This window comes from Lissotriton vulgaris, chromosome 7 (genome assembly GCF_964263255.1).
Source record: "Lissotriton vulgaris chromosome 7, aLisVul1.2, whole genome shotgun sequence".
Lineage (NCBI taxonomy): Eukaryota > Metazoa > Chordata > Amphibia > Caudata > Salamandridae > Lissotriton > Lissotriton vulgaris.
This window is the reverse complement of record NC_141695.1, coordinates 236,072,781-236,086,229: the sequence shown is the minus strand read 5'-3', so window position 1 is coordinate 236,086,229 and position 13,449 is coordinate 236,072,781. Positions and strand designations below refer to the sequence as shown.

The following is a 13,449-nucleotide window of genomic DNA, read 5'->3' as shown; positions in this document are numbered from 1 at the left end:
CAATATCTTTATGGCATATCCATTAAACATAGCAGGAAGGCACATTATCAATTCTCTCCCCCCACCATACCAGGCACGTCTCCAGAAAGAAGACTAAACTGCCATCGTGCTGAGTCCATTCCCTGCTGCACAGTTCAATGTCAGTGGTCACATTCACAGGAAGAAGTGGACTGCTTTTGTAATTTTCGCCCCTCCCCCACCCCCATCAACCACCCTCCCCCCAACTTCTCACAGTCCCGAACTCCCTCCCCCCCGTTGCAGCGCTGTGTGATAATCCCAGTCAGATTAGATTAAGGTCTGGTGTGTGCAAAGAGGTCCTATACATTCACTAAGGCGTGTTCCTAGGTGTGTTGGTGGGGTCAGCTGCTACCGAGTCCACCTCCTCTCCTTCCTCCTCATCATTATCATCCCGGAGCGCCTGCACCATCATTTCCCACGCTGTAGCCCTCTCCATAGCTTTCTCATCATCAGTCCTCCTAGCCATCTGGTACCTCAAAGTGCTTTCACAGGCTGCCCACCGCAGACATTCACCATACCACCGTTTATACGTGGGCCCCACTTTTGACTTCCAATTCCTCGTTATTTCCCTCTTTGCCAGGATCAGCCCCAAATCTATAAATCGGCTGGTATTTTTATTTTTAGACGTGTGTGGAAACCAATGTAGGACCCCCACTGCTTTGGTGTACTGTATTTCCCTATCTGTGGCATTATTCAGGGCCCTCCCAACTTCCTGCCAGTATTCCCCCAAGGCAGGGCAGTCCCACAGCATGTGACCCAGATCTGCCCCAACTGTGTTACACCTGGGACAGGCCGCCTGTTCCACCCCAAAGTATTGCCTTATTTTCCCAGGTGTGAGGTATGCCCGATGAATAATATAAAAGTGTATGAGCTGGAACCTAGCGTTCCTTGAGCTTTTCCGCGCCCTTCGCAGCAATTGACCCCAAGTTGTATCAGGGATCTCCATTTGGAGGTCCAACTCCCATTTAGCTTTCAAAGCTGCGAGCGGCTGCAAGGCCTCCCGCAACATTCTGGAGTACAGGCAGGTTACCGCCTTAAAGGTCCCGGCTGCCATCATCGTATATTGGCACGCCATGGATGTCGCAGGTTCCTGCAAACTCTCTCCCCAGTGGTCTTGCATGGCGCCTGTTACCGCCGCATGTAACAAGTAATCTCCTCGCGGGAGGTCGAACCGCTCCTGCAACTCCTGAAACGGAAGGAACGCACCATCCTCATACAAGTCGCCCAGCATTTGAACCCCAGCCTCTTCCCAGCCTAGCAATCGCGACCAGTCCCCACCATGAGGCAGGGCTGTAACCATTCCCAGCGGAACTTCCGGAGCATACATATGTCGGATACCTGCTCGTTTGCGTGCCCGGTTCCAGCAAAGTCGGAACGTCTGTTCCTCCACTGTCAAATCTCTAACCAAGAGCTTCTGATGCAGCGTGATGTATGCCAGCACATGCCGCGGGGTGCCCTCATCTCTAGAATGCTCCGGGCCTCGATACACCCTCGCGACCTCCTGAGTGAAAGTCTGCAGCTGAGCCGCCTCCGCAGACCTCCATGTGCGGCAACTGCGGCATGGATCATCCCCCAGGAGACAAATGTTTTGCGAGAGGAAAAACTTCCTCACAGTTCGGCAAGCTCAACCATTTCGCTAAAGTTTGCGGGAGCGGTGGTGGGCGGCATAATGCCCCAGGCCCACGCGGACTTGTACAAGGAGTGCGCCAATTGACTTTGGAGGATCCAGGTCCCTGCAGCGACAACTCCCGTTCAAATTTCGACCTCGAAGATGATGACGATAATGTATTCTTTGTGTCATTCGTTGGCAGAGAAGTGCGACTTCTCCGTAGCAGGTTCCCCGGTGCATGCCCTGATAGACACGTGGGCATCGGTCAATGTGATGGACAGCATCCAATATGAGAATCTGGCGCCTCGCCCGCCCCTCGAACCGTCCAGAGCGAAGATATACATATACGACAGCGATGAACCACTCCCTCTGCGAGGGGTCATGGAGGTGGAGGTCACCAGCAATGGCCAGAGCCTGAAAACGAGATTCCACGTCACGGAGGGGAAGAGAGGGACCCTCCTCAGTTGCCACACAGCAGAAGACTTAGAGCTGGTGTTCTTCGCCAATCAAGTACATGAGTTGCACGCACGAGAAATGCTCAAGGATTTCCCCATGCTGTTTCAGGGCCTAGGCTGCCTCAAGGGGAAGACTTTCAAGCTGCATGTAGATCACACGGTCAGGTCCACGGGGTTGAGGCACCGGAGGGTGCCGTTCCACCTAGAAGAACTCCGAAAGTTTGAAGACCTGGGGGTCATTGAAAAGGTGTCAGGCCCAACCCCGTGGATCTCACCCCTCGTCGTCGCCCCAAAACCAAAATAACCAGGAGCCATTCGACTGTGCATTGACATGCACCTACCTAATAAGGCCGTGAAACGAGAGAGTCATCTCACACTTACGATGGATGACATTGTCGCTGACTTAAATGGCGCCAGATGGTTCACCAAGTTGGACCTCAATGAGGGATACCACCAACTTGAGCTCCACCCCGACAGCCGCAACATCACTACGTTTTCCACACACGTCGGCCTACGTCGCTACAAAAGGCTACGTTTCGGCGAATCATCGGCAGCGGAGGTGTTCCAAAACCGCCATAAGGGAGACGCTCTCCGGACTGTCTGGTGTAATCAATTAAAGCGACGACATACTCGTATTCTCCAAGAACCTCGAGGACCACCACACACACCTCAGGGCCACCCTGAAACGTCTGGCGGACAATGGACTTAACCTGCACCGAGCGAAGTGCTCCTTTTACCAGGAGTCGGTAGACTTCTTCGGCTACATCTTCTCCAGGGATGGTTTTCGTTTTGACCCAAGAAAGGCGGAGGCCATCCGTTAGCACCAAGACCAACGACAGCTACTGAAGTCTGAAGCTTCTTGGGGATGGCTACATATTGTGGCCAGTTCATTCCCAACCTCGCCTCCCTCTCCGAACCACTTCGAGTCCTAATTAAGGCAGGACAACGATGGACCTTGTCAGCCAAGGAAGACACAGCGTTTCAGGCGGTCAAAGATGCCCTCATCGACGATGGGGTAATGGCATACTTCCGCCCGAACAGGCGCACAGAGGTCGTGGTTGACGCTAGCCCCGTCGGCCTGGGAGCTGTCCTCATGCAAGAAACGGAGTCAAGAGACTGGGTGCCCACTGCATACGCCAGTCGGGCGCTGACTGCCACAGAAATGCGGTATGCTCAAATAGAGTGGGAGGCACTGGCCATAAAGTGGGCATGCCAACACTTCCATCTATACCTCTATGGCCATGAGTTTCGGGTGATCACGGACCACAAGCCCCTTGTTCCGCTATTTGCTGGAACCGCAGGCTTGCACCCCCAGGATTGAGATATGGGCTGTACAGCTGTAAACATACCGCTTCGAGGTACACTTCCGATCAGGGGCCAACAATCCGGCTGATTTCCAATCCCATCATCCGGGCGCGCCCATGCCATCCCTCACGCAATCTGATGTCGACGAAGTCGAAGAGTTCGTGCAGATGATCTCATAGGAGGCTTGTCCTGTCGCTCTCACGCTGGAAGACGTAGGGAAGGCCACAGAGTCCGATGAATGCCTCATGAGAGTTAAGAGTACGCTGACCAACCGAAACTGGAGATATTTCCTGTATGGCGTTAGCTCCCTCACAGCAAAAGAACAATGTTTTCGTCAACAAGTGTCAAAAGCTCAGAGTGTGCTCAGCGAAGGCCCTCATGGGGTGATACTCCGAGGACCCTCTCTCGTGATCCGGACTAGTTTACAGGAAGAGGTGATCCGTCTGGCGCATCACGGCCACGAAGGTGCATCCAAAACCAAAGCCAGACTTAAAAGCAAAGTGTGGTTCCCAGGGATGGACGCCATTGTGGAGGAGGTGGTGCGCAACTGCCACTCGTGTAACATCACGAGCGGAGACCCACTGCCACACCCCGTAATCACTGAAGACCCATGTCCGGACCCATGGTCCAAGCTGAGCATTGATTTTGGATCGTTCCCAAATGGACAGACTACCCTGGTGCTCATCGACTCTCACTCACGATTTCCTGTGGTGGAAGTGGTGCCCTCGACGGCGTTCACCCACGTCCAAGCAGTACTGGATCGCACATTCGGGATGATGAGTCTGCCTGAAGAAATCCTGTCCGACAATGGACCACCCTTCCAGGGCCGAGACTTCCATACCTATCTGCCTCCTGTGGGGTCAAGCACAGGAAGATTACCCCACAGTGGCCCCAGGCAAATGGAGAGGTGGAGCGGTTCATGCGAACTCTGAACCGGGCCCTCCGTATCGGGGTGGAGAAGGGAGACGATGCCGAACAATGCCTCTGACAATTCCTCAGTGCCTATCGCCAAACTCCACATTGTACTACCTGGTGTTCCCCCGCACACCTGCTGTTCCGAAAACCCCCAGAGACTGCGTACTGGCTGGCCCGTCCTGGTTCCCCCGGAACTGGACCAGAATGCCACACAAGGAAGAAGGAGCAATCTAACGACAAAACGAGTCAGGCTCAAAGGACTCAACTAATGAACATTGTAGTTGGGAACAGAGTAATAATGAAGGATCGCCACCCAAACTGGAAATATCGCACCGCATATGAGTCGGAAGTGTGGGAAGTGGTCAACACCCAAGGAACCATGGTGTCAGCTAGGAGAGGCATCCGGGTGTTCACACGGAATACATCCTGGTTTAAGAGAGTCCCCAGGGATCGGGGGGCTGTTGACCTACCAACCGAAGAGCAAGGGTGGGGAGAACAAACAAACGATATCCGCAGAGACATCACCGAGCTCACAGGAGGAAACGCAAACGCAACTTTCAAGAGAACCAGAAACAACAGCAACCAGAGCGGGTCCTGCGGAGGGTGAAACCGTCCCCGCGCAGGATCCTGAAGGGTCGGAAGCAAGCAAGACCTCCCGGAGCCAGAAGTATGGTCTCCGGCCAAATCCGACCCCCAGCCAGAGACTAAGAGACTATGCGTGGTGCACACACAAGATCTGAGTGCTCTACAGAGAAGAGATTATGTATCCGAAAGATTGGAGGGATGTAATGACGGAACCACTTGGCCCGTCCTCACATGCACGCACGCACACACACCCCGAGGGCGGGCTCGCCCAGGGTATAAATAAAGGGGCACGAGACCGCACGGGGTCTTTGGCCCAGATTAGCATACTGTGTCCACGTGTGTTTGTTCCCTCTAGTCAAGGCCCAAACCTGCGGCCTAGGTAATCCTTGCCCCCAGTGACCTCGTCACTACAGTATGGTCCCTGAAATGACATCCTACTCCTGTGTTCGACTTTTCATAAATAGGTAAACAACCTTTGCTTCTAAAGTCAGTAGAACTATTCTTATATGACGTCAGAAAAAAATATGTTTCTTTCACTCAGGGTTTCACGAAATACAACTCTGATTTATAAAATAGTTTTTTCTTCACAACCAGCCCCCCGTGGAAAGATAGCCTATTGCAGCCTACGTCTGTGTGCAGTTAAATAATCACAGTGCATAATGCATTTCTCTTTCTTTCTCTACAGATCATGGTCGTACCTCAAATAATCAAGAGAATGCCTTTTACTACGGTTGGTTAAACTAAAATAGTTTGTGGTTGTTTTTATAGAAATGTTGTGGAGCGATTGTAAGTGACTCAACGCTTATTTTGCACCTCAGTTCAATACAATAATTCTTTCTCCCAGTTACTGTGGGAGTGTTATGCTCCCAGTGCTGCTGTTGGGACAGCCATTTAAGGCTTAGTTTGCTTGGGGCTGATGTACCCATTTCAGGCATGAAGACTACCCCTCAAAGAAACCCTCATTACAAATTTGCCCTCAATCCAGAATCGGACGCCAACGAGAGTTTGAAGACACATCTAGATTTGGGATGGTTGGAATACCCAAACCTCTAGGAGGTTTCTCAAACATGTTACGCTGGGGAATGCCTGGTCAAATTTATCGGCAACCGTGCTCAAAAAGAGATACAATCTGTGGAAACACCAATTTCCTATTCATATCTCTTTCAGAGGACAAAACCCTGTAATCGGAAGGGAAACCCGTACCCTGTAACCATGTAAAGATCGCTGTCTGCAGTATTGTTACTTTCATATGGGTTTTCTGACCCATTTATAGGCCAGTTTGCAATGACTGCTTAAAATGTGTTTTTTTTCCGCCCTCGAGCAGATAGAATGCATCAAGCGGGTATCTTAGGAACATTTTTTTGCCTGTTGGAAAAGTGGTTTGCACTCATGTCTATACCTTTATTTGCTCACTTGCTTCCATTTGTTTGTAATTTGTATGGATAATTTTTAATATGAGAACACATATCTGTTGTACTGTGACAATGTTCCTGAGCACATTGTTGCCTAAATTCATAAACACATTATATTCCACATGTTCACACCAACCACCGACGCTGAGGGCCGGGGGAAAGTTGAAAAGAAGCAGGATGGGGCTTAGACGTAATATAATATTTGGTAAGATGTGCAAAGAGGGAACTTCACTATTGCCAGTATGGATTAAAAAGCCATCAGGTGTGAACAAGGTCTGTGAAATTTGCACCGTCCTTTTGTTGCAGAGGAGATGAAATTGTCTGCTATTGGTCAGCGAGGGGATCACCAGTGGAATTTTGATAGAATGTGTAGGCTGGGATATCAAGATGGCAGAGTAAAAGCTGCTCACAAGAGTGACACAGTGTGTAGTTTTTTTAATCAATTATTTTATTGCCATATAGGAAAAACCAAAAAAGAAATATCAGCAAATTCAATGTCGTTCAAGTCCAGCTTAAATCCATAGTTAGATATTAATGCAGTTTGCGTTACATGTATCAATACCAAACGTTACTAAAACATGTGAAAGAAAAAAGATGGAAAGGATGGAGGTGTAGCTTTGACTGTAGTTCTCTTTAGACTCCATTATCTGATTGTTAGAGGAGTCCATTTGATCTTTATTTATTTGCGGTATTTGTAGAGCGCGACACTCATCCCTGGGGATATCACGGCGCTATATACCAAAAAGGACTACTGATGGCGTATGCTGAGAGGTTAAGGTTTGGGGAAGAGGTGGGTTTTCAGTTTTTTTCGAAACTGAAGGTAATTTGTAGTATGTCTTAGGTCAGTAGGGAGCTCATTCCACCTCTTTGCTGCAAGGTAAGAAAAGGAGCGACCGCCTGTTCTGACTTTGTAGATGCGTTTGATTTTAGCCAAAGCTGATTGACATGAGCGTAGGTTCCTATTGGGCACATAAAATTCGATCTTCCCTTGGAGAATTGTGGGGCCAGTTTTATGTAGAGCCCTGAGGGCATGGCTAAGCAGTTTGCCCATAGTTGTGTAATCTTTGCTCATTTGATGCATCTATTCTCTGTGGGGTTTCATGTTCCCTCTATGCTCACTTCTTTAGTTACTTTAGTAGGCATCCTTTGAATTGGGTGGCTTTGTGATTTCTCTTGGTGTCCATTCCCTGGAAGGGAACTGTATGTGATGTCCTCTACTGGTGTGGGCTGGTTCCTGAAAAAGAAACTCTACATTTTTCATCTTGTTATGTGCATCCATTTATTCACAAAGTGATCCAATAAAAAAACAGTGGTAACAACATGAGGAAGCAGCAATACCATAAACCAGTGTTCTCAAGCACAAGCAATACTAATTATCTATTCATTTATTTTATTCTAGATTACCATACACTTCGGGTCCATGGACTGATCTGTGCAGCGATATTATTCGTCACTGGAATCTTGATCATAGCTTGTGAGTATCAAATTAACAATCTTGGTACCAGCATGTCACTGTCAATGGACCACCTCAAACTCCAGACTCCCCGCCTGCAAGTTCCATCTCCTGGTTTAACGTTATGGGATCTTCCAATAAATAAAATCAACTTTGAAGCTGTTATCATCTGTTAATGGCCTATTGTAGTCAGAAATTACTGCCATAAATATTGTGTCCTAACTTGTTTACAAACATATTATCTTATTGGGATCTTCGATTATTAACTCCAAGGAGGCAGTATTTTTGTAATCCATATGTGTGGTCACAATATCTATCTCAGATGATATTCTGACTGTGATACTCTGGTACAAAATCCCCGAAAAGTCGCCTGTAATTATGTTACTCTCCCTGATCCCCTCCAGATAATTCCTCCTTCAGAGAGTCCATTGGTTTGGCACACAAATGTTGTGAATTACAAATGGCAGTTGAACTGTAAAATATCGTTTTTACATGTAAATCTATATTAATTTCTGTAGGTGAGATTCCATTTCATTGATTGAGGCTAGAGATGTCACCAGTTCTCTCCAGGCAGTGCCCTTACTTAAGGTGTTTCCTGTGCCACCTTTGCCTCCAGTGACTTTCTGCCTTACTGTCAAGCAGTGTATCCCGAGGAGATCTTTTGCGCCCTCTACTTAATTGCCTTAGGAAAGGTGCAACTTCTCCCGAGAGCCCTGGATCCACCCTACGCTTAATGGCACACGTGAAAGGTGTGAAGTGTCTCATTAAGAGGATCATAAATCAGTGAAGAAAAAAAAAAGTGTAAAAAACTACTACTTGATAATCCTGTAGCTCAAAATTAATTAATGATGATGATTAATAGAGAATATCAGCAAAGCACAAAATCAGGGATGAGCACCACAGAATATCCAGAGGTTGATCTATCAGAAGTTATAATTCCAATAATCAAAAATCAGGTACAGAAATAGTAGCAATCTGGCGAAGAGCTGACAAAAATTTATGGAACGATTGTGTTGCGATGTATCCTTCACTTGGAAATTCCTCCTAATTTATGATTGAAACAGAAACTGACATCACCGAAAAAGACTTTACTTCGTCTTGGATTGAGATCCCCGGGTAGCTGACATTAAACAGAACGCCATCTTGGAAAGGGCAGTTTGTAAAGGGAAATGGTCAGAATAACGCGGGCTCAGCCACTCGTGTCCTAACAACGCAAGCGCAACTGTGTCAATGTAGGAGATTTATAAAGCGCTCTGTTACCAAACGGTGTCCTGGGGCTAACCAATGATCGGGCAGGAGGCAGGTATCTTACGAAACGTCTGAAGTGCTGAATAGCCAGGTTTTCAACTCACGTCTGAAATTGAGAAGGGAAGTCACTGATCGGATGGATAACAGAAGTAAATTCCAGATTGTTGTAGTTCCTCGATAAAAACTTCTGCCGCCTCAGTTCCTTCTATTGAATTTTGGTACTACCAGGGTTCTAGAATTGGACGATCTAAGTGGTCTATTAGGCAAGTACCATCTGAATTTCTGGCCTAGATATTCTGGTCCTTGTTTATGCAAGGCTTTGTACGCAAAGCACAATACCTTGAATTGGATCCTCTCCTTCACTGGCAGCCAGTGCAGCTTCTGGATGGTTTTCTTGACTGGGACATGTTTAGGAGTACGAGTGAGGACTCTAGCAATACCTGAAGTTCCCTAAGATGTTGGGCCCAGAAGTTTAGGTATAGACTGTTGCAATAGTCCAATCTGGCCAATACCAAGAGAGAACTTTCTTGGATACATGCCAAAATCTTTCAGATTTTTCTTAAGATGAAAGAAATGGAGGAGGTCAATGCATTGATCTGGTTGGCAAAAGAGAGCGTTATTTGTAATTATCCCAAGATTTTTAGCTTTTTCGGCTGGCTAAGGCAGGTTGCCTAGATTCGCTGGCAACCAGCTGGGGGACCAAAATAAGGGATTGTTACCAAAAAGCACAACCTCAGTTTTGTTAGAGGTCAGCTTTAAACAATTAAATCTCATCCATAAACTTACTGCTGACATGCAATCACTGAATTGCTTGCTGATGGTGTGAGGTTGTTTCATGAGTGCTACGACAATTTGCGCATCGTCAGCATACGAAGTAAAGGCAAAGCCAAAAGATTTTACAACTTGGTCCAGGGCAGCGATGTAAGCATTAGAAAGGGTAGGTTAGTGGAAGAGTCCTGTGGTACTCGACATGGGAGCTGAAAAAGGTTAGACTTGAACGGATCCATTGCTACAAATTGCGTCCTATGTTCCACAAAAGATTTAAGCAAATGGAGTGCTAATCCCTGAACTCCTATCGCTGCTTGCCTCTCCACCAGGATGGTATACTGGACAGTGTTGAAGGCTGCCAACAGATATAATAAAATGAGGGCGGCTCTCCCACCATTATCTAGAGCTTCCCTGATTTCCTCAACTGATTTTTATCAGTGCCTACTCAGTGCTGTGTCCGGTCCTAAAGCTGTGTTGTGTTTCATCTAACCAGCTATGTAAGTCGATATATTCCAAAAGCTGTTTATTCATGGCCCTCTCTAGGAGTTTGGCGGGAAAAGGCAGCCAAGATATAGGGCGATAATTGTTAAACTCTGGATTTAGGTTGAATTTTTTTAAGATTGGCCGAATTGATGTTGTTTTCCACATGTTGGGGAAAACTCCTTTCTTAAAGATAGGATTTAACAATTTTGATAGGTTGTCTGCTACTATCTCGTGCGCCAATTATACCACTGCCACTGGGCTGGGGTTGGTCTGCGAACCTGATTTATTTTTTTCAATTAGATCCGCCACTTGCGCCATCTCAAACTTGGCAAACTTATCAAAACCAGGCTCCCCAGCGGGCTTATCGCTGCATGCCCAGTGTCGGAAATGGATGATTTCTCCTTGGTTTTAAGTCTGCCTACTTCATGGAAGGTGCTTTCCACTTTATGCACAAAGTGCATGGCGATTTTGTCACACAGAGATTGAGTTGGCATAATCTTGGGAGTGTGTGGCGAGGTAAGAGACAACACAGTACTAAAGAGTTTGTTACAGGAGTTTTTAGCACTCTCTATTTTTAGTGAAAAATATATCGTTTTTTCGCTCCTTATTATTTCTTTATATTTGCTCAGGATTTGTTTATATTTTTGCCTCTCTACAGGGTCATAGGCTGACCTCCAGATACGTTCCTGTTTTTTGCAACCTAGTTTGCACTCCTTCAGACTATCCGAGTACCAGGGGGCCATCAGGCAACCACGCCGCGAGCATAGGGAGGCCAAGGGAGCTAATAATGGGACATTTGATTCTAACGAATGATGGTAATAATTGGCGTTTTTGTCTACATCTTCCCTGTACTCTAGTTGGGAACTAGCTAGGTTTTCTTGCAGTTTCTTTTTATTAAAACTTTCCCAAACTCTCAATGATCTGATCCTAACTACACCACCAGTTTGGGGGCGTTTCTGATAGTCCGATATTGAACAAGATAGCCGAGTGATCTGACTAAATAAGCGTCAGGCTGACCTTTCCGATGATGTGTGGATTGTTGGAAAAGATCCCATCAAGCGTGTGACCAGCCCGATGGCTGGGCTCCTCCACCAATTGTGAAAACCCACAACTTTCCATAAGATCAAGGAGCCTTGCTGTTTTGGCTTCTGTAATGGCTATCAGATCGAAGTTAAAATCCCCCAACACTGTTAAGTTGGGGGCACCCAACACATCTTTTAAAAGATTGTGGAGATTATCTGTAAAGGGACCTCTCGTGCCTGGCGGCCGGTAGACTAAAATACCCTTAAAAGTGTTTTGGGTATTTAAAACTAAAGGTTAGAGCTTCACAGCCCGGTAAGGATGAGGAAGAGAAGGTACCAGCAAACGACTCTCGGAAAAGAATGGCCAGGCCTCCGCCTTTCCTGTCTTTCCTATCCAGTGTGGTGATCCTGTAACCTGGTGGTGTGGCTTCCACAAGGCTGGAACCGGATGCCACGTCAATCCATGTCTCTGTAATAAAGATTAGGTAGCATCTTTGACTTTCAATAAATTTGGTACATTTAAAGCTGTGTTTAACTAGAGATCTAGCATTGCATAAGGTCTTAGAATCTATCCTGTCCATGGCTACTTTGGCTTTAAGTTCTCCTAACTGTCTGATGCCTTGTCTAAAGAATGTAGGAAGGGTGATCTTAAATGCTGGACATAAGCAATACTGTTCTCTCCCCACCCTCCACATTAGTGGGCATGCCAGAGCTGTCTTACGTCTGAGGTTTAGCTCCAGTAATTCCTACGTTGAATAAGGAAACGGCTGCCGGGGGGTTGGCTTAAAACAGGCAGAATGGCTGCAGCTGAGCGCGGGCCGAGCACGGACGGGCGCAGACGGGCTTGCATTTTGCACGCCACTGGCGCGGACTGGTTGAGGTAGTAATTATGTAGTCACTCTTGTGGAAGGGGGCGTATTCCCAGTCCAAGCGCTAATTGGGAACAAGTGAGGCAGGAGATTAAGATGCAGCTACTCGCTCAGTGCTCAGCAGACTCCCCTGCTGTCGCACTGTGTTTAGAAGCTACTAACAAAGAAGGAAAAGAAAAACTAAAAACACAAACCAGGTAGGGAACCAATCTTGCCTTAACTACAAGTATGCCTTACCCACGTTTATGTGCGGTTAAGGCAGAACGTGGTCTAGCTCCTGTAATGGGAGGGCCCAGGACGAGGAAGGATCGGGAGAGGACGCAGTGAGGTAAGTGGGGCTGGGGCCGGGGTTTGGTGAGTGGGATTGCTTTTAAGGCTTGGGGTGTGTTGGGGTAGTTTTTAGGGCTTGGGGGGGATCAGTAGTTTTTAGTGCTTGGGCAGGGTGGGAATATTTTAGGGCTTGGGGTGGGAAGTTTTTAGGGCTCGTTTGGGGGGTCGAGTAGATTTTTTAGGGCTTGGGGTAGTTTTTAGGACTTTGGGGAGGGAGGGGTAGTTTTAAGTCTCAGGGCAGGTGCTTGGGGGCCTTTTTAGGGCTTGGGATACTTCCTAGGGATTGGGGGGGCAGGAAATGTTTTAGTGCTTGGGGGAAGGGGATGGTTTTCAGGAGAGAAGGGGTAGTTTTAGGTCTCATGGAGTGGACTTGAAGGGCCTTTTAGGGCTCAGAGTGGGGGCAGGGATCGGGGTACCATTTTGGGCTCTGTGAGCTGTTTTAAGACGAAAGGCTCGGGTTGGGGTAGCATTCTGGTTTGAGGGTGTTTTAGGCCTCAGGGCGGTGGGAAGTGGTCGGGGGTTACGCTTACCTGATAAGTCTTAACCACGCATATGTCTTTGCCATACATGCCTTAACAACCGCATAATTTGTTGTAAAGGCATGCATGTTAAAAGTGTATGCGTGGTTAAGACTTGCGTGGTTAAGACCACATGGAGCTGGCATGCATGGTAATCACATACGTGGTTCCATTACACAACCGTTTGTAAAGCTTCTCTATGCTCCCGCCCGAAACTCATGGTGTTGGTTTTGCACATGACAAAGAAGCACTGGTTAGGCATCCTTACACCAAGGGCTACATTCTGTAGTCTTGCTGCTGCCCTTCATGCTTGACACTCCGCAAGACCCCTAAGAGTTACTTTCAGTGCAGAAGTGCCAGTGCGGTCTAGGCTGTGAGCACATTCCATCTTCTCTTAAATGCATGCAATCTCTGGTATGATCTCGGCACATATGTAGCACTTTCAGGGGTGACTCCTCC

General features: G+C 47.5%; 1 protein-coding gene across 5 annotated transcripts in view; it reads left to right on the top strand.

Moving 5' to 3' along the window:
- LOC147701275 (uncharacterized) overlaps window positions 1-13,449 on the top strand; it is a 208,684-nt gene that overhangs the window by 173,357 nt on the left and 21,878 nt on the right. For all 5 annotated transcript variants that reach the window (XM_086930007.1, XM_086930010.1, XM_086930008.1 and 2 more), the window contains 2 exons: window positions 5,573-5,617; window positions 7,699-7,773. In XM_086930007.1, the coding sequence (XP_086786133.1) occupies window positions 5,573-5,617; window positions 7,699-7,773 (120 nt within the window). The remainder of the gene's footprint in view (window positions 1-5,572; window positions 5,618-7,698; window positions 7,774-13,449) is intronic.